At 45.8% G+C, this 21666-nt stretch overlaps 1 protein-coding gene across 2 annotated transcripts in view; it reads right to left on the bottom strand.

The window, feature by feature from the left end:
* LOC115314598 overlaps nucleotides 1-21666 on the bottom strand; it is a 36769-nt gene that overhangs the window by 4804 nt on the left and 10299 nt on the right. Inside the window, exons 1-2 of one of the 2 annotated variants that reach the window (XM_029973723.2) lie at nucleotides 5776-5939; nucleotides 5624-5697 (exon numbers count right to left, since the gene is read on the bottom strand). In XM_029973723.2, the coding sequence (XP_029829583.1) occupies nucleotides 5624-5692 (69 nt within the window). In that variant the 5' untranslated portion in view covers nucleotides 5693-5697; nucleotides 5776-5939. Of the gene's footprint in view, nucleotides 1-5623; nucleotides 5698-5775; nucleotides 5940-21666 lie in introns of those variants that run through there. The other variant, XM_029973722.2, reaches the window with a different exon arrangement.

Here is a 21666-nt window from a genome sequence, read left to right as displayed (position 1 = left end):
CGTGGTCTGTTCAGTATTATTGGAGTATTATTGGAAACGAAAGGGGGGATCCTTCGGGTTTGTAGGTGAACGAAGTAAAGGCATCGCAGCTGTATAACTCCCCGCGGTGAATGAATGATCAGGTATAATAAGAATGGAGCACAAATTCAAATGTTACCTTTATCGGAAACACGCAACTCATTGCCATTCTTTTCTCACGTCAATTAGGCTGGAATTATTGCTTTCGGTGTACTGAAATGGGCTTAATTAGAGAGCCTCATCTGGCAGTCCCATTTGCTGTTCGTTATCGTATTGCATATTCCAAATGCTAAATAGCGCCAAAGTTTTACATTTACGCTTTGTCAAAATTTACTCGTGCAAGTTGGGAACCTATACCGAGGTTTAACGCAAATCGATTAAATAATTAAGCGCATAAAACCCCAGGATAAATACAAAGGGTGTTTTGAAACAACCGAAAAAACTTTTCAATTGTGGTTTGGCTGAACGTGTCTTCATACCTAAAGAGACATTGCTATAGCTTCGCAGTGCGTCCACCGACGGTTCTAGAAATCCTCCGTGGCTTTCTCCGTCAAGCAACTGCTGCGGGCTTCATGCTATGTATCCGATAGAGCTTCGACAACCTAGGGAGTATATCAGTTGGAGGCTCGCTCATCCTACGGGACTTTATTGAGAGCACAAAAGGGAAGAAGTGGGAATGCGAAAAAGGGGAATCCTCCGAAAAAACTGGTGTCAGCGGCCGGCAAGGTATACATAGCTGCTCACTCTACGCGACGAGAAACAAAGAGAGGAGGAGACAAGAGGTGCGATGGTACTGAACTCGTAGAGCGTGTTAGAACGTGGAACGCAGGCGTCCATGGATTTCGAATTCGACCGCGTTCGGGGAGTGCAGTGGAGACAAAGGCTGCTAGCTTTAGGCCTACCCACTAATCGTTCCAACCAGAGCTCGGCCTTCTGACGTTCTCTCGCGCTCTCGTCTCCTCCTTTCCCTCGGCTTCTTGGCGCACAGTCACTGCGAGGATGAAAAGTGCGGGGCGTCTTTTTCCGATGGCACGCGCTTCCTGCCTTCCGTCGTGCTTGCGGTTGTGCGAACACGCTCGAGGTTCACGAGACGCCGAAACGTAAACGAAGGTAAGAAGGTCGCGTGGGAGGCGGGACAGCTCAAAGTCTTCCCACCCGTTCTGACCTTGTCAGGTACAACGGCGTTGTGTACAGCGTTTTTTATGCTCGTTTAGCCGAGCGTCTTATACTCACGCGCTTAGTACTAGTCCGGCTGGTGTCCCCTACTATAACCAATGAATTTGCAAAAGCACGCGCACTGTGCGTGTTAATGTAACTTTTGCAAGCTCGCGTTTGGTCGTTCTTGGATTCATGTAAAGAGATATTGGGATGACCAGATGTCTTTCGGTAAGACTGATTCACATAGTGCGAATTTCCTCGCGATTTTGCAACTTCGGCGTGAAGCCCCGCAGCCTCTATCACGCTTTTTTTGCCGCACGAGCGACGTCGCAACAGCGAAATCGCAAACAGAATCGCACCACGTGAATCGACCTTTAAACGCGATTGCCACGAAGGCATCTGGTCGCCACAATGCCTCATGTCATCTAAATTTAGCTGAACGCGCATCCTGCACACGCAACCATTTGGCACCAGCGGGGACTAATGCCAGAGCATTAGTCCCCGCTGCAGAGTGAACGCGCTTTGATCAACGGGAGTGCAGAGTGAATGCGCTTTGATCAACGCTCAAAGTGCCCGAGCGCATCTGCGGCAGTCATCGACTGCGTAGTACACTGTAACTAAAAACTGTAACCTTACTGTTTAGAACAGAGGTCTCCAAACCCCGGCCCGCGGCTGGCTGCGGTCATTATAGGGACGCCCGACCAGCGGTCAGTTTCCAGCAAGAGGCTGGCACGGAAATAAGCGCGTGTAAAGAAACGACGACGCGACGCACATTAAACGCTTTATATCTAGTCTTATTCCGCTGCTAGTTGTTTGTAATACCCATTGCGCATTGTCATCACCGATATATTAATTCTTTTTCGCACGTTATGGCTGGATCTCTGAAGTTATGTACTCCCTTCTTGGGAGCATATAAAGCGTGTGGCAAAAAGCACAGAAATTCAGCCATAGCGTGCAAAAAAGGTGTCGCCTATAATATTCCCACGACGCGGGGCTTTTCTTATGTTGGGCAGAGTGGCTGTTGCGTTAACGAAAGGCTCCTGGACCACAAAAGGGCATTGCTATCAATGTTACCCAAATCCGAAATAGTGAAGCATCTAAACGAGTGTAACAATTTCGTTCCCGGGGGGAAATTGACAGAGATAGTTTGCGAAGAATTGGATCCGTTTTAACGTGTTACGAAAGAAACTATTAGGATTACGTCAGCAGGGAATTGTTTTAGCGTTCCTTCGGTTGTTCTTGACAAACAAGTGCGGACTTTTTTTGCTGTTGTTGTTTCTAGATTTCGTTCTGTCAAATGTTTTGTTGTGGTTGGCTTCGTAGGTTGTAAGTGATCAGATATCGGCGGTGGGTGGTCCCGGTTTTGCTGATAATAGCATATGCTGTTTTTCCACTTCATCCTCATCATCATTTATTAAAACCTTGAAGGCCATTGCGGGCATTACACAAGGTGGGAGTAACTGCTGAAGAAACATTATATAAAGGTTCGCGTCGGTTGAGGTTTGTTTGCTATAAAGGGAGGGTGAGGTGAATCAAACGTTTTTGCTGTGTCTGAAACGGTGTTGCGTGTGTCCTTCGTGTTTCACTGTCTCCTGTTTTATTATGTTGCTTATAGGGGCCCTGCCATCATATTTAAGCGTCTACCTTTTTTGCGGTTTCCACGTCTCTTGGGGTTCGGACGAGCCAGCGGGCACGGAGAGAGTAACTAAAAATCGGTGCATGATATTTTAACCGGACGACGCGGAAACCTCCTCCACCGACGGGGGCGACCCAAGGTGCCGAAGCGCGCAAAATGTGAGGTCTTTGGACCTGGCCTTACTACTGGTCAGAGCCGCTAGAAGCTTTTTCAATAAATCGAAATACAAAATGTAAATTGCGAAAACCGTTTCAATTATTTATGAAAGTAGCTGATGTTCAGTATTTCAGATCAGAAAAGAAACGAATGCAGTTCATAAAGTACGGAAACAAGAAATGACCCGTAGACATACCCGCCACCAATAGGTGGAAAAGGCATAATAGACAGGTGCAGTGGGATCAGGCGCCAACGAGCGCGAGCGTAGAAAGGTCCCGGATGTACACGGCGGCGCTGCAATCGTATACAGCCTCAAAGATCCGACCGGTTCCGAGCGTTTCGAAGGCCTTCGGCGAGAATCCTGCGGTTTGGCCGTTTGGCGCTATGACAGCGCGAAGTGGCTCCCGTTCTAAACTGATCTTTACCCCGTGCTTGCTGTCGTTTGTGGCCAATGAAGTGTCATGCCGAATTAGTGTTTAGCCGCGTAGCAAATGCAGTGCGAGCCGCCCTGGCTGCCCGCTTCATACAGCCTATCCAGAGCATGCTTTAGACGCGCCCTCTAGAGCCGTCGACACGAAGTGCGCAGCTGTGAGCGCTCGCTGAGCTCACTACTTCTCCTCTAGTGTCGGCCACAGCGACCAAGGACGTCATGAAGGAGGTTATTTTTTCCCTATTTTTGTAATTTTAATTTGCCTATAACTTCTAAAATAAAGCGAAATTCGAGAAAAGAAAGGTTTCATTAAGTTACTACGTTCAGTGCGCTCAGGTTCGGTGCAAATTAAAAACCAGTAAAAAGGTGGCAGCTTTCCACGTGACTGGAATTCAGGAAAGGTGGTTTCGATGCCAAAAATGTGTTAAAGAACCAATTTAGAAAAGGATTGCCCAATCTCACTGACAAATACCGACTGCACAATCCTTGAACACGTCATTGCCAAACACATCTTGACGTTTGTTGAGGAATAGCGTATTATAGAAAATTATCAGTATAGTTTTGATCCAGGTGGCTCAACAATCACAAAACTAATAGAAGAAACACGCGACCTAAGTTCATGCGTCGACAAAAGCGGACAAATAGATGCGATGTTTTTGGATTTCGTCCAGGCATTTTATCGTGTTTCTCACTCAAAGCTACTTCATAAATTCAAGTCTTAACAATAATTCTATCTGACCTGAAGCTTATCTGGTTAGTCGAAAACAGCTCGTGCAGTTCAAAAGTACAATCTCAAAAAACGTATCCGTTATTTCAGGATCAGGGGTCAGCTCTTGGGCCGCTGTTATTCATCCGCCATCAGTGACGTAAGTCGAGGATTTCAAGCAGATATCAAAGTTAAAAGTTTTGCCGACGATAAAATTATATATTTAGATATACAGACTGCCGATGATTGGACAAAATGAAATTAGCATTTACAGGAATTGACGAGCTACCTGACGAATGGCAAATAAAAATAAACAAAACAAAAAGTGTATACATGATAAAATGGCGATTTGGTCGAGTTGGTTTAATGTCACGTTCAAAGCACCGAAACCACGCAAGGGCGATAAGAAAGGGAATGAAAACAGGGCGCACTGCTTTCGTGCCCTTGCTTATTGTCCTAGTGTGATTTCGGCGTTTTAAACGGGGTGTATGCAAGAACATAATGCGAAAAAGTGTCAGCACAGTTCACCTAATTTCCGGGGTGATGCCTTTGAACTGTGTGTCAAAGGAACACCTAGGCGTCTTTTCAAATTGAACCTGAGCTAGAATGCACACTTAAAAAACGTTTCCAACATATCACTAAAAAAACGTTAGACACTTAGACACAAGTTAGAATTAGCCGGTCCAGAGCTCAAGTTAACAGTACGTAAGTCACTCACATTAAAAACGACTGAATATGGAAGCCCGGTTTAGGAACCATTCGGGCAATAAAACATTTACAAAATAAAGTGCATGCAAGTTAAGGTTGTGTGACGTGTTTTCAATCGCTATTGATCCACAGACTCTGTCTCCCTACTCACGTCCGATGCGAACCTTCTGCCCATAATTACCAGGATGATGTTGGCTCGAATAAAATTATTTTAGAAATTGCTACGCGGTAATAACTTTACTGATATTCAGAAATGTTACATACACAAGCTTTAATGATACAACTATAACGAAACAAAACAAATATATTGTTCCTCATAATCAAAACCTGAGACGGCGGAAATAAATGGGGAGGTCAACGTGTTGACGTGGTCCTTTATTTTTGTTGTCTCCGGTTTTAACCGTGTGTAATTTAAACCAGCTCGCCTGTTTATTAACATTATAATCAAATATTATGCTTATCATTTTAATACAAGCTCCTTTAAAACTTTGTTGTTGTTATTTTGCGGGGGGGGGGGGGGGGTAAATGTATCGATCAATGAAACTGCGTAACCACAGATGCAGTCAATAGTCAAAATGTGCGTGGTTTTGTTGGCCTACCAGCCCGCTTTGGCCTCACAACTGGCAGTAAGTTAGTATAGACACAAAACAAAATGAATTAATAACAGTTAAACTTAGCATACTCATTAGAACTTTGGATATAGTTGATCGCCGAATTATTGTTGGTTTAGATAACGTATAGATGATTTTAAAGTGTACGCATCGTTCACAAGTTGCAATAAGTTAATCGACGATATCAAGAAAGGTCTTACCTCGTAGTGTACTTTGAGTGCGCGAAGTCCAAACGCGTGCATTTTCCCCTTGGTGTCGAGCTTCTTCATTTTTTCTGCACACAAGCAAGAAAACAGACGACCGATGAAACAACCGCTTTTACCGTTGCCATATAAGCGCAGCATATTCCCACCTTTAGATAGAGCTTTTCTGTCGGATAATAGTTTGCCTATCTAGCGTCTCTGGAAATTCCTAGATGACCAATGCGCGTAAAAAAAGGAAGCTTTCGTCCCGAAGCGCTTTGCTCGCGGACTGTTGCATCCCTCCGCGGCAGGAGCGGTGCAAGCGAGATATCCCGCTCCCACCCACGGCGCTCCGTGACCAAACGACGGTTTCCGGGGGATCGGAAGATATCGCTCGGAAACAAAGCCGACAGAGTACATATATTGCCTACCGCTTGCATCCGGGTTTGTACGCACGCTGCAGTCATCGACGTGATGTCAAAAAAAAGATCCTTCCGTCGTTCGTTTACGGCCGTGAAGTTGAAAAACGCTTGTTCCTCTTTTAGCGAACCAAAACGAAGGGCGCATACTGAAAGGTGGTGATTTCTTGATTGTGATATAGAAATTGGTTTTCGCGTATTCGCTCTATTTCAAATAAAAAAAGAGAAAATGATTAGGATACCGGAACGAGAATTGACCCTTTCTGAAATTCAGCCTGGCCAATTTGATAACTATCATCACGTATGTGTATCATATGTGCATGCGAATGGCGGCCCTTTGGTGGATACCGAACAAATAATTTGTAGACGGGCATCTATGAGGAGCTTGTACAGTGCGCTGCAATATGAAAGACCCACTGGGAGCGCGTGGCCGAGGCGGTGGCTGGCGGGGGCGCTGCGAGCGCTCCGGACAATTCCATTCTGCTTCGAGGGGAGGACGCTCATTACTCGGGGCTCAACTAAAGTGAAACTTTTCATTTTGTGCTGAGCCCCGAGTAAGCGTCCTCCCCTCGAAGCAGAATGGAATTGCCCGGAGCGCTTGCAGCGCCCCCGCCAGCCACCGCCTCGGCCACGCGCTCCCAGTGGGTCTTTCATATTGCAGCGTACTGTACATTCCAGATGTTAGTTCCTTGTGTTGTTGTTCGTTGTCACCGTGATGAGAAATATAATCTTCTGTGCGCTACGCATTTGAAGTTGTGTTAATCCTTAGAACGCTCGGCTTCGGCACGCCCCAGACAGCCCATATTGTTGACAACAAAATGGGGTGATTGTTATGCAGAGATTGTTAAAGTGAGTGTCTCCTGAGAAGTGGTTGTTTCTTGACACCATCGAAAATGAAACCAATAAAGAAACCCATCTGCAACGAAGAACACCGTAAATTTCGTACGACTGCCGTTGATGATTATCTACTAGATCTGAACCACCATTAGCATACGAAAATATGTCCTGATATTTGGGGCACTAGATGGTTGGCTAGCTTGAAAGACTATATACTGTACATAGCGCGTTCTCGGGTTTTGGTTTTGTTATGGGCATGACACCACTGTTGTAAATAAAATTTTCTTAACACATGGCACTGAAGGTGCCGGAGGGTCAATAGCATTTCCTGATCGGCTGGTTACTGTTTCCCTCTATTTTGTACTAAAGTAACTAGATTGCGGGAAACTAGCGCCAAGCTCTCCGTACGGTCGCTATTTTGGCTAATGGAATAAGCAATTTCTCCTTGACCTCCACATTGTTGGTAAACCGATCTAAATTTGCTGGTAACGGGTACCTTTATAAGAGAAGTTTCTTGTATACCAAAATTTTGCTATCCACACACCGGCGAAACAGGCGTACACCTTCGCACCACCAGCGGTGTCGGTGCTTGGAGGCATTGAAAAATAATTTTCTTGTTTTGAAATGCGCGAAAAGAACAATATAATTGTAAGAGATCCGTGGAGATGGGCATGATTGACAAGTTGATTGCATACTCAGTGCCAAACAAGCTTATATTGGCGACGCCTTCAGTACGATTATGCTCCATGGCTACTAAACTGGATTAGAGCGACCCTCGGGAAGTTTTGAAGATTTGAAGGGACCGAAATGGCGATTGCCATAAAAACGGAGACCGATTAGTCAATCGCCTTGCAGGGTTTTGGTCGTCTGGTTGATGTTACACATTTTTGAAAAACTGGAGACGACGGACGAAAAAGGGGACAGCACACAAAACGTCTCAAACGCAGCTACTAAACTTTATTGACACAACCGTTTATATACCACCCTAAAAAAAAAAAAAAAAGGTGTAGCTTTTATGCCCCTTGTCATATATTTGACCCCCCAAAACTTCGGGTCGACGTACAGCGCAATAACGTGGAACTGACGGCACCAACGTTTACGAGAGGCTTGATGACGGTGTGATATAACATGCTAATCAATTAAAGTACTTATCAAAGACTACAAAAGGAAATCACTGAGGTTTTGCAGTAGGGCCAAGAAAACCCCGATTATTTGTTTTTTTGCACTGAGTCGTACGTACATTAGCTATTTTAATAAGTTGTTAAACTCGGCTATCAAGCCGCTCATGAAAGTTGGTACCTTCGGTTCAGCCTCAGTGCGCTGTACGCCGAACTAAAGTTTTGGGGTGACGAATATGTGACAAGGAGTGTAAAAGCTACACCTTTTTTTTGAGTGCACCTCTCACACTCGCGTCTCCCGGAAACTGCACGGACCCCTAGGACTTTCAGCCAGGGTATTCCTCGTCTAGACCTCATTTCAAACCACGGAACTCAGTTCATACACAGCATTGCAAACAAAGCCACTTGTCACAAACGCCCAAGACCGGACCCAACGCACCAGAGCCGGATTAAGGCATTTCGGGGCACTGGGCTAAGGATGATTCAGGGGCCCTAATGATGATAATGATGGCGACGATGATGATGGTAATGATGACTGGTTAAGGCAATGAACCTGGAAAATACTGCAGTTTCCTTTATTTTTTAATCAATTAAAAGTAGCCTCAAAATACAAGAAAAAAATGTACCATTCCCGTCTGGTTTCAACTAGGGAGCACTCCGGCAAGACCACCGCGGAGGCGGCATGCAGCTTTGTTTCCTTCCCTAGCAGCGTCGAAGGCCGCACTTTCAAAGTGTAAGCGCTGCTCAAAAGCACGTGTTTGCGCGCACGAGACACGAGCACGAGTAAAGTGAAAGGGGAGGTGTTTATGACATTTCCCTTCCTGACAAAAATAAAAAAAGAGGAGCGAAATACTTCAGATCGTGGGGCCCCTCGCGTGTTTTCTTCGCTTGCTCGAAGCCGCTTTCAAAAGAAAGCGGACAAGCACCCTAAAGCGCGATCCAAACCAACGCTTCTTTTTGCGCCTGTAGGTCGTGCGGCTGCGGATGTGACGCATTTCGTGGCGTTTTTGCTGTTTCCGGGCGCGCTTTCTGAGTCAGAATCGTGCGCTTTGGTTTGGACGGGCGAAACTTCGGGCGAGCGCGCACGCGCGCACGCAGGCACGAGCGCACAAGCAAAGTGCAACTGCGACAGACTGGCCGGCCAGACGGCGAGAGAAAAAGAGAGGGAGAGAGATCGCTTTGTCATGTTGGAAGAGAATAAAAAGGGGGGGGGGGGAGGAGAGGGCAGCCAGACGGCGAGAAACACGGAGCCGGAACTAGCTTGCCCTCCACCGATTGGCCGGGACACAGGAGCGTCCTACTACGTCACCGCGCGTTTTTGTGCGCGTTGAGAAAGAAGTTGAAATCAACCAACTTTCTTGTGCGCGCCCGGAAGGAGCGAAGAAGCGGCGCGACGTCACGAAAATACGTCACATCCGCAGCCGCACGACCTACAGGCGCAAAAAGAAGCGTTGGTTTGGATCGCGCTTTAGGGGCCGGTCACCCACCCAAAGGGCCGGCTTTGTATAAGGATAGGAGTGTGCTACGCGAAGAGCGCGTTTGGCCTCGCTGACATCGCCATCATCTTTGCATATCCCTCTTCTCGAATGCTGCGGCAAAGCAACATCGCTTTCCGAAATATTTTTAGGTTTCGTTGTTTTTTTTCTACGAGCTTCCGTCATGGGGGCCCCCAGAGAGTCGGGGGCCCTGGGCTGCAGCCCCCTTAGCCCCTACCTTAATCCGGCCCTGCAACGCACAACACCTTCACACAACCTCCAAGGCCTAACCCGCATCTCGTACAGAGGCCCCACACTGAAACTGATAAACCGAACAGCGGGGAAAAAATTACAGCAGCAAAAACTTTCGGGTCGCTTCGTCTAGTGTGATCGACGGCTGACTGATACAATTGCCTACAGTCGTGATTCTGATCGTCTCTTTCAAGACTCTTTTTGCACATTCTTTTTCTTTCCTCAAAATAACAGTAGATACCCAATCAGGCAAATAATTATTGAATTCCTGTAAGAGTTTGGAGAACCGTTCTTAACTGCCCTCATGTGTTCAAGCAGTCTATCATTCAAGCTCCTTTTCGCGTGCCCCACGTAGGTGAATCTACAGGCCATCGGAATATCATATACTACCCCAAGCTGGCAATCAACGGCGGCTTCTCTCTGCCGTTTTATGACAACCCCGCGCTTCACCCGCGAACGGCGTAAGCCCGTTGAACTTGAAGTCGGAAGTGAAAACCACCTTTATTCTGAACAACAGGAATCCGATAATCGCTTGCCTGATTGGGAATCTAGTGTTGTTTTGAGCAAACAAACAAACAAAAAAAAAAGATTGTGCTAAAAGAGTTTTGGAAGAGACAATCAGAATCACGACTGTAGGCAATTGTATCAGTCAGCCGTCGATCACACTATACAAAGCGGACCGGAAGTTTTTGCTTCTGTAATCTTTTCTTTTCCCGGAGTCGGTTTATCAGTTTCAGTGCGGGGCCTTTGTACGAGACGCGGGTTAGGCCTTGGAGGTTGCGTGAAGATGTTGTGCGTTGGGTCTGACCTTGGGGGTTCGTGACAACGGGCTTTGATTGCAATGCTGCGTACGAACTGAGTTCTGCGGTTTGAAAAAGAGGTCAAGGGCCCTAAACTCGTCAAACACAAAGTTGGAGCCGAAGTTGACGGAGTGCGCCGATTGGACAATCACGACGATGACTTGGCGTTTTTCTCGTCGACGTCCAATCGGCGCGCTCCGCGAACTTTCGGCTACAACTTTGTGTCTGACGAGTTTAGGGCTCCAGGACGAGATGGTACCCTGTCTGAAAGTCCTAGGGGCGTGTGCAGTTTCTGGGAGAGATATGGGAGAGATTGTACATAATTTAAACGACTGTGCCAATAAAGTTTAGTAGCTGCTTTTCAGACGTTTTGTGCGTTGTCCCCTTTCTCTTCCGTCGTCTCCTGTTTTTTTAGACGAAGGGTATGTTAGTATTTGTTTGGGTTCGGCTAGCAGGCAAGGAAGTCAATTGCGCTACTTTCCCAGGAACCAGTGACTTTATTTTGTACCAGAGATCAAACGTGACGTGACGGTCGTCTTGGTTGTCAGCCCCGAGCCTGGCTGGTTGTGACAGCCAGGTTCCCGTCTATAAAAAACACAACCTGAGGTAAAAAAAAAAAAAAAAAAAGCCGAAGGGGGGAAAGTCAGATAAGGCTTTTATTTCCGTCTTTGTTCCTCTGTTGATCTAACTTGTGTGCCTTTGCACGGCTTCCGTCGAAGCTCTACAGGCCTGCGTGCGAATGCTCACGGACGTTTATGCGTTTGACTTCCCTGCTGTCTGCCCGTGACGTTGACGCCGGCAGGTAGAGGTTGTATTATTGTTGCCGGTAGAACGTAAGTTAAAATTAATATAAAATATATAAATAATTGATTTTGGGAAAAATATGCTCGAGAAACTGGATCTCTCACTTTTCCGTTTCGATAGAAAACTGACTGGTTAAAGTTTCTTTTTATGCTAAAGAATATATAATGCAACATTAATGCGTTCAAGTACATCATTTACGGTCAATCGAGAAGTCTCAGAAAAGATCCCACGAAGCCAATAGTAGTAGAAAGGGCGAACAACGATACTTTTGAGTACTCGTCTTTTTCCAGGACTGGTATGGAGTGGAAGAATCTCCCCCAGACCCTATTCGATCTCACAACCGTTGTCGGTTTTACTCATTGCTCACTCACTCTGTCGAATGGATCTATACTACACTGACATCAGCGTATTGCTAGGTATTACAGTCTTAAGTTTGCATTTTTTGTTGTTTACCAAATAAAAAAAAAATTGTCAATACACATTGTGTCTTACTGTTGTTGTGGTTATTATTCAATGTTTTGTATGTGTGTGATAATTTTAATCAATATTTTATGTTAGCGGTGTACATGAGTTTCAGTGTACCCTTATTGTCGTTGGATTTTGTTGTTTGGCTGCTATGGTTTACTAGTCTTGATTGTTTTGGTGGTAATTTTACCAGGAATTTTTATTTTTTCAACTGAGCGTGCTTTGTATATTTTGTATAACTATCACAGCTTTAGAGTATCAATAACTATAATAAATAATATGCCATCTTCTGGGAGCGCTGAACGTGCACATGGTGGTGCAAAGGAAAACAGCGCGCAGTCAAATTCATTTCCCGAGTAACTGTAGATAGACTACATAAAAGCGCACTAACAAAAGTAAGGGAGAGAAGGTTAATTGATTATATTCTCCACACATTCAGGGAGAGAACATAAACGGACTAAAAGGCTCTCCGTGGCAGAATGACCGTTCTCATGGCATGCATGCCACACGTCCACAACACTTCGGATCGCAAAAAATCAAACGCACGCAGCTTTAACACCAAGGTTGTTTTCTCCCGCAAATTCAAGTGGGCCTTTATATGGAAAAAAGTCAACAACCCCGGTTCAACTTCAATCTCTCAGAAAACCAACAAATCAAGGTATGCTTCATCCGACATCGAGTTTATTTTATCTCATTGTCCCGCGGCGTCACCCCGCCTGTTACTTAGGGCAAGAGGGGCGCTTCCCCACAACGACAGGCTCCGCTAACGCGCAAACGAAGTAGAAAATGCGGTAACGCTGTGGAAGTGAGTTACCACCCGATTGTGAAGCACGATTCGGAGTGTGGATCCTGCTCCGCTGAGTTCCGTTCGACGATCGGAATCGGCGGACACAGGTCAAATCAAGGACGCGACGTTATTGAGGCGCTTAATTTGCTCCGCTCCCACGACAACTCTAGCGTCCCCTTCAGCCGCCTACCTGGAAATGAGATGGACATTCCACACCGAAGCTCCTCGCCGCCATGTACCCAGCCGTGACGTCAAATCTATGGCCTTTCCTAACCAAGGTGGAGAATAAAAATCAAGATGATTTACATCCTGACTGAATTTATCATTTAAATTGTGATTTATTAAATCCCACCGGTTTTACTGTGACAATATTGACGGGGATCAATGGCCGTAGAGTCGGTGACACAATACCCTATAAGTATCACAACATCTGAAGTGAAGACAAAGGCATGGGCACGAGCGCGTGACTTAAACATTTGCTCTTATGCCCGAGTCCACGTACAAACGAAAGCGTACTGCTAAGCTAGGTTCACGCGCCGATGCCTTTGTTGTGATGGCTGTGGGTGTTCTCACTGCCTGCATCGATTCAATACAGAAATTCAGGACGGAAGTGGATGGCGCAGTCATTAAAACCGTTCAAAATATATGCCAAGAACTGCGCACTTTTTGCCCCGTCGCCACTTGTGCTGGAATTTTTTGCTATTGTAGCGTTTTTTGTACTCAGTTGCAGGCTGCTAGTGACCATTTTTCCACCCACTGCATTTAATATAATTACGTGTAACGATTTCCCGATACGAGCATAAACTCAGACCTTCATGAGAGCTATGGCTCGCGAACAACGAATACGAAAATTCAGCAGCTCTAATGAGGTACAATCTGTTAAATAGGTTCTCTCTTTCTCGAGAAAGTATGATGCCTTCGCAAAATATTACGGTGTCTTGAGTAATGACATGAATATGCCGGCGCCCGCTTACTAAAACGATTTTCAAAATAAAGCTCGCACAATACTGACCTGCTATTCAAACAGCTATCCAAGGATATTTGTTTTCGACATTTGCAGACCGACTTCTTTTTGTGTGTGTGTGTTTGTGAACAGAAAAAAAATGTGCATGTAAGTTTAGGTGACCTGGCTCTCACTCCGGCGTGGAGCGGTGGCGTTGAACAGTATTTTCCCTTTCAGACGTCCTTCATTCAGGGGAAGTACGTTGTAACTCTTATAAACATGGAGTCTTTCGTAATTTTACTCGTCTTTCAGTGGTATTAAATGAGAGAAAACAAATAGAACCTCTCAAACGTTTTAAAACCGAGAGGGCCATTGCCTCAGATTCAGCAACCGGGTTTGACGTTGGGAGTGAGAAATCTAATTTGTACGAGTGATTTCTTGGCGAAAAACTTATCTGATCAAATAAGATCACATATGAATACATATCAACCATAAATTTTTATACAAAAAAGTTATAAGAAACTGAGAAGCTCCATATAACTTCTTTTATAATCTTAAATTGTTCTTCTACAGGGTGCGGCCGTAAAAACTTTCACATTTGGCACGCCTAGCAAAAATCGAATTTCAAACATATATATCTGAAACTGGACACACGAACGTCGTTTATTCCAAAGTTTTTTGCCTATTTTTTTTTTTAACGTCAACTCGGGAGTAGTGAATTATTAGAAAGATAACAAAAATAACAGACGTGCATTTTCTATGGCCTATACCCGCCCGTTCGCAGTCTCCCATCTGGTTCGCGACGCCGCTCCCAGGTGGCGCACTGAACGCAAAAACGCGGGAAACGCCGCACGAAAGGCTGGTGTCAAGCGAGATAATCGCGATAAAAAGTGATTTGAACGAAATATATGAACGATTGTTGAAATTACCTCTTTCAAGTCAAGTTTTGACAAATCGTCATGCAAGCAAGAAGACACGATGATGCGACGAGATCATTTATTTACAGCTGGTCGTCTTGTTGACAATTGCGGGTCGCTCTCGGAGACAGCAAGCACCGCTTCAATGAGCTCCTCATTTTTCAGCAGGCTCTCACATTCACTGATTGGATTCTTCTTTTTAAAGTCCTCTCCACTCACAAAACGATCCGACCAAGTCAAAACAGTCGGGCGCGAAGGCCGGCGTTTATGAAATGCAGTGCGAAATTTTCGTTGTGCTGTGGCCACCGAGTTCCGCTCCACGTACCCCTTGACTGCCTGGGCACACTCACTTGCCGAGTATTGCGGCATCGCAGGGCGGCGCGGAAAATATTTTGATAATAACTGCAGAAGATAGTCCAACAAAAACAATAAATAGGAACAATCAAGATGCCTCAGCAGCGGCACTCTTGATTCAAAAGTTGAGCTTTCACCGGGAACGGACCCGTCTGCAGATAAGCAGACGACAAAGGAAGAAACACGTTCGTCTGCTCTAGAACATATTTTTATTAAACGAGGGCGTCCGCCAGTTTCTAAGTTTCTAGTAAAAGGGCATAATCGTTCACATATTTCGGTAAAATCACTTTTTATCGCGATTATCTCGCCCGACACCAGCCTTTCGTGCGGCGTTTCCAGCGTTTTTGCGTTCAGTGCGCCATCTGGGAGCGGCGTCCCGAATTAGATAGCAGACGGCGAACGGGCGGGTATAGGCCATAGGAACTGCACGTCTGCCATTTTTGTTATCTTTCTAATAATTGGCTATTCCAGAGTTGACGACTGAAAAAAATAGGCAAAAAACTTTGGAATAAACGACGTTCGTGTGCCCAATTTCAGGTATGTACGTGTGAAATTCATTTTTTGCTAGGCGTGCCAAATGTGAAAGTTTTTACGGCCGCACCCTGTATGTTCTTATAAGGTTCCTTTACGTTCTTATATGATCTCATTTGATCATATGTATTTATTGGACCAAGAAATGTTTTATACAAATCGGATGCCTATTAGGGTTATTAAGTGTGTTTTGAGACTTGACCTGAGGTCGGTAACGTGCTCCATGGTTCTGTGACTACACAACCGCACACTTTCATGATGCCTGTCATGTCAAAACAAGCAGGGGCATGGCTGTTTTGATGATTGGTTGAGGAAGGTTATGACATTTTCATCAGATTTGATCGCAGCACCCTCACACCTGTCCTAAAGCCGTGGATTATTTGTCTGCTGAAATTAAGGTGGGCTAGGCGGAAGTGTGCGGTTATAGCTGGGCGAGGGTTTATCAGTCAATTCATGAAATGCCGGAATCTGCCCAATGCGACAAGCATAATGCAAAACGGTTCAGATGCTCCTTATGTTCATGCGACGAAGACTACACGTATATAAAAGCTTTAACGGTACACACGGGTGCCGACAAATAGAGATATCTGTAGCTCACCCGAGTAAACGCTGATTTCAAAACAACTTCAACCTCTTCTTTTTTCCCCCCTGATCTTAGACAACAAGATGGGGGAAACCGGTGTCCGAGTGGGCTAATACCCAATACCTAATACAGCGAAAAGGTACTTTTAGCTTAGGTTCCTCAGCTGAAGGTACCTATAGACGCTTTACACACCCGCCAGAGCCGTATATGTAGAGAGTTTGGTCAATGGGAGGTGCGGGCAGAGCCAGGGTGTGCACCAGACTCGGAAAGAGGGCTTGGCATGCTCTCTTGACCAACCAGAAGCCGAAAAAAATCCCCTAGAGGTGGTTGCGAGAAACAGTTCTGATCAAAGGTCTATGTTCGTAAATGGTTTTAATAAGCGCGTAAGTGTGAGGTGTAGTAACTCTTTGTGGTTGAAAATAGGGTGCACGTGTTGTTTTGATCATGGTCATGCAGAAAGATGTAAGAAACGAATGCGCCGCTCAACTCTGTTTTGCTCGGACTGAGTGTGACCGCTCGGACGGCAGATTCCCGGCCCTCGGCGCTTAGTGTACGGATTATGTCGATCGTTCCGCTAGTCGCACTCTTCCACCATCATTTTGGATGAGCGTGATTGAAAACCACGTGAGCCATATTTTCAGTCATCGAGAGTTACTCTAATGCAGTTATCAGGTTTGTTTCTCGCGACCACCGCCAGGGTATTATTTCCGGCTTCTGGTTGGTCACATTCGAATTTTCAAAGACGCCCTGGAACACGCCCAGCCCGGTTTCAGCCAATGGCGCCTCCTCATTTGTCTCCTATACTTCCCAACGAATGGCCAAACTCTCTACATATACGGCTCTGACACCCGCCAGAATACAGCCGCCATTGTTGACCTTTTCTTGTTTTACCGAGATACCGAGCCACGGAAATTGGTGTGGACGAGCCTCCACGAAGGCCAATGCTGAGGAGAAAGACAGAATAAAATCTAGGATGGCAATGACCTAGCCTGCTATGGTAATAATGAAGTGAAGTAAACGTAATAAGGGGAAACAAAAATTGAAGGTCAGTTATGGCGGCGTCCATGCACAGGTGCTGCAAAGCGTCTATAGTAAACGGCGTTCTTGATCACACGATAAATACACGGAGCACTTTAAGTTGGTGTTGATTGCATTCCTGCTAAACCGCGAGATGAGCGTGTGATAAACAGTTATTCCTTGAAATCGGTTTGACGCGCAATTTTTCATTATTGCGTGTGAAATATCACAATTAAAACCTAAATGTTATTTACTTGTGTTTGCTTTTGCTTTTGCGGCACTTTATTTTTTCCCCAAAATCTAAGGGCACACCTAAATGAGTCTTGCTTTAAAACGTCCGACCCGTCTGGCCACACTAGCCCTAAATCATCTGCGTTTAGGAGTTTCCATGCGAGGTGGGCGACCTTTTCCTGTTTAGCAGCTCTATTTTTCCGTAAAGTTCTCACTCAAGTAGTTAAATAGGGCCCGGCAGAAACGAGCCACATCGGAGTCTCACGGTTACGCCCGTCACGCCACCGAAAGGTAGGGACGACGACGAGGATAAAATGTCCTGGGCGGGAGAGCCGGACGACTCTTCTACAACCTCGAACAAGAGCTCGCAGCTCGCAATTATCTCAATGATGGCAGTCGAAGCACTGTCGAGCCTTCAGCAGAATGTAGCAAGCATATGACAGCTTTTGACAAATATAGGCGATGTGATGTTCCCAATGAATGTGTAAGTCGAATATTACTCCCAGATATTTCAATGTGTATACTTGTTCTATAAGAGAGTAGGCCATATAAATTTTGCAGTTAACATTGTTTATTTGTTTTTTGTTTGAGTGGAATATAATATACTTTGAGACATGTTTAACATATTTTACATATATAACATATTTTCTACGTCATCGGTGACTATGGGCAACGTTACAAGATTACCTCAGTTGTTGAAGTCCAGCGGAGGGGGGTAACCTTTGACTTCTTTCACTCCGCCTCCCGTAGGGTTACTGGATATTCTCAGCCTTGCGGAGCATATACATTTACTCTAGCCGGTACAGCAGCCTATACAGTTACTCTAGCCTCCCGTTGTTTCAAGCGCCATCTACATTTTCGTTTCAAAACTGTGTTCTCCATAGAGTACGGTGAAACGCCATCTACAGGCTGTTCTTCGAAGTATACATATTACATAAAATACACGGCAGTTACCATAGCCGCCGCCTTTCGAAAACGGTGGCGCGTCGAACACCGGGAGGCGAGTCGTGGGGGCAGAGGAGGGGTACTGCTCGTGCAAGCGGCGTCTATGGGCAGTTTCGTAACTGAGCTGGTCTAGTAACGTTGACTGGGGGTCACAATTACATGATCACGTGGATGGTCTCCCTTTGAGTCACGTGGTTGTCGCGATAATGGGTCAGGTGACCACGTACAACAGCGCCAAGTAAGTAGCTTCCATGATCATATAACGTATATGCAAGTGATAACGTCATCAAGGAACCCCGAGTGATCACGTTTTCACCTGACTCCACCTGCCATTAGAGTGGCAAGGTTTTGCGCAACGCGAGCGCATAGCAAGAACTAGCGCAATACTCAAAGCCACCTCGTTAGCGCAGGGGATAAGGTAGCGGATCGCTGATTGAACGGTTTCCGCCGAGGGACGAAGTCTTTTGTAAAGACAGCTAGCCGTGGTATTATATTTTCGTTACAATATTTCGCAAAGCTCTAGGCTTGGAAAAATCTCTAAAACACATTCTGCGCACAGTTACCAATCTAAAACAAAATTGCGGCACAAAATATAGTTTTGGAAACGCAATGTCGACATTAATAATTTACTCTCTCACTACGTTGTTTAATGCTGAAATAGAGGAAAAGAAAGGTTCTGGCGTTAATTTTGGTATTTCAATCTATCAAACTGACGCCAAAGCGTTATTCTTAATTAGTTTCCCTTCGGCTGTGCTAATTAACGCCGAGAGCTCTGATCTTTGAGTCACACGCTCTTCGCAAGCGTATCTCTTCTCTCATTTATGGCTGCCGGAGAGCTTCTTTGGGAAACACCGAGCAAGGTTTGTTTGTCGGGGACCAAGAAAGAGGGCCGCTCCTCTAAGCTGACGGAAGCCATTTTATGGTTTCGCGCTCGACGCTCGAGTCAATAGAGGATTTCCTAGGTGTGGAGCAAGCGGGTATTGGACGGCTTCCGGCCAAGCGTGCAGAGGACTTTTTTTGAGCCTCTGAAACTCTCGCAGGTTGCCACAGATGTGGACATTTGCAGCCTCCGCACATCTGCGCTGTTATCGCTACGCTCACCTTGCAACTTCCCAAACAAAAGGTGCAATGGTACGTCTTCCCTAGCGACGTCCTTCGTGCTGCCGCCTGGCCTGGAGGCGCAAGATTTGGAAAGCAAAAAGCGGCGTATTGAAGCAAAATGAACTCGAAGACGCTACATTCGTCCGAAAAAAAAAAAAAAGCGCTTCGCCTTGAGAGTTGGCTGAAAGGTATGATTGTGCACAGTGTGAGGGTGTTTAAGTTACAAAGGTAATAACTGAAGTTCATAAAGCGAATATGCGCCGAACAACGGACGCATTTTGCCCGCTGGGACGTAGTACGCTCTGTACGATGCCCAATAAAAACTGTTCTGACTCTACGCGTTGCCGGGCGACATACGTCCGTTTTTCCGCTTTATGGAGTTGACCAAGTCCAGCCTTGAGTATCAAAACAAGGAAGTTTTAACATGTCTTGTTTAGATCGGCATTAAGTACTGGGGGCACGCACTGTCATTTTGAAGCACTTCTTGTTTACTTATTTCATAAATCCGGAAGGATGCTTTGAAGCATCTGGTATCAACCTCTCGAAAAACGATTTGCTTAAACTTTCTAACGAACGATAATATTACTAATAAAAAAATACCAGATTGTCCGATTTTTGAAGGTCTTCGCAGGTAATATTTTTCTTCCTGAAGGAATCTTCGAGAGCAGAAGCATTCTCCCACCGACCGCTTTTTAGTGTGTTATAAGCCAAAAGTTCGACACCGTAGCGCTTTTGTACCAATTCCAGCAACAAACCTAAACTATGCTTGATATCCAGAACTAAAGCCCCAGGAATTCTTCACTATAATGTATCCTCTAATATTAGAACTTGGCGAGTAAATCTACCTCTGACAGGACAGTTATTTTTTGTTGGAATAATCGCTGTCCCCCCATACGGCCACCGAGAGTGCGTGGCAATCCTGGCACCTATCCGTTTCGTATTGGCTCGGCGGATTAAAGGAGCATCAGTGATACGCATTCTATGTACCCTCCGAACTTATCCGAACACGCTAAAGGTGTTGCTGGGCCCGCGGTCTAGCAAACGGCCTCCCCTGCTTGGGTTGTTCCATTTAGAGGAACTGAGCAGAGTACCGCAATGATGCCGTTCTGAAGCCAGGCACTGCGGGAATCCACGGTCGGTTTTTGCAGGGACCCGAAGGCGCAGACGCGAGGCGGCGTGCTGCGGCGTGCTGCGGCGCACTGCGGAAGGAAAATAGTGCGGCGTGCGGCGACGAGCCGCGCATGCACCGTGATCGCTGTCCCGTGGTTTCCTGGTTTTCTCTCGATTTCAAAAAGCGCACCCGCGTATGCACCCGCGGGTTACGAGGGTCGCATGTCAAGTGAAGTCGTCAAGTCGCTGTTGCTGGGACGCAGATAGCGTCGTGAGCCCGCTGTCTGCCTAACGTTTGGAGGACCTTTCACCTCGAGCGATCGCAAGAAGCGAAAGTACGCGGGCCTCCTTATTTTCCTCTTGTGTTTAATCGAAGAGCGAAGGCCGTTGCTCAACTTGTACTTTCTTTTTTTTAGGCAGGCAGTTTACTTGATGTTATGTAGACAGAGCAGTGCTTTACCTTCGTGCGTCCCAATTATATGCGAATCTGAGGAATGTCGAGCACCCCCACTTTCATGCTAAAATAGTGTACAGCTTTTTTTTTTTTTTTGCTTTTTTATCCGAAGTTTTTTCCCTATCACGAATTCGAGACGCCCGAATTGAGAGCTCTTGGAGACCGGAATTTTCGCATGCTTTCAAGTTGGGCTAAATTTTAAATTCGCTTGAATCGCAAACATTAGGGGCTCGCGAATAATAAATGTTAGACGGTGCTCCAAATTTTGGGAGATGCCGCAGGGTGCCAACTGCCTAATATAAAAAAAATTCAACCTACGTTCCACTTTCAATGCGGATAAGTCTTTGAAAACGCGCAGTGCAATTCGTTGCAGAAACCAGAAGGATACCGAGATTGACTGTTTTCCTATTGCCCAGTATATTCCGTCCCGAGAATAGGGCGGTAGAGCTCTGTCTACTTTTAGTGTGTGACACCAACCCACATCTCGCCTTCTCTTCTATTTTGAACATTTTGCTGAACTTATTAAACTATATTACTACCACCGACACGGTCCCTTGAAGAAATTACGAAGAGGCACAGTACTAAGAGTCTCTAAAACATATTTATTCACACAAGTACCTGCAGATATCTCTTGGGGTATTCTAAAAGGGCAGACAATGATTAAAATGATCTCCTTCCCATACGAAAAACCCAGACCAGGTGGCGCTTCACATCGTGTCTCGACGTCGGAATCCGGTACAAGCACTTGCCGCTGTTTGCGCGATTTCTGCACTTGGTAACACGACAGCCTGTCGTTTTCACGGGGCTCTTTCAACGCGCGTGCAAACTTCAATGCGGTAAACGACGCAGCGGCTGACGAAAACGCCGGCCCCCTGCTTTCAAACGAGAGCTCGCCGACTCGCCAAGATGGCCGGTGTA

Source organism: Ixodes scapularis, unplaced genomic scaffold (genome assembly GCF_016920785.2).
Source record: "Ixodes scapularis isolate PalLabHiFi unplaced genomic scaffold, ASM1692078v2 PGA_scaffold0__279_contigs__length_252992795, whole genome shotgun sequence".
Taxonomy (NCBI): Eukaryota; Metazoa; Arthropoda; class Arachnida; order Ixodida; family Ixodidae; genus Ixodes; species Ixodes scapularis.
This window is presented reverse-complemented; position numbering and strand designations above follow the sequence as displayed.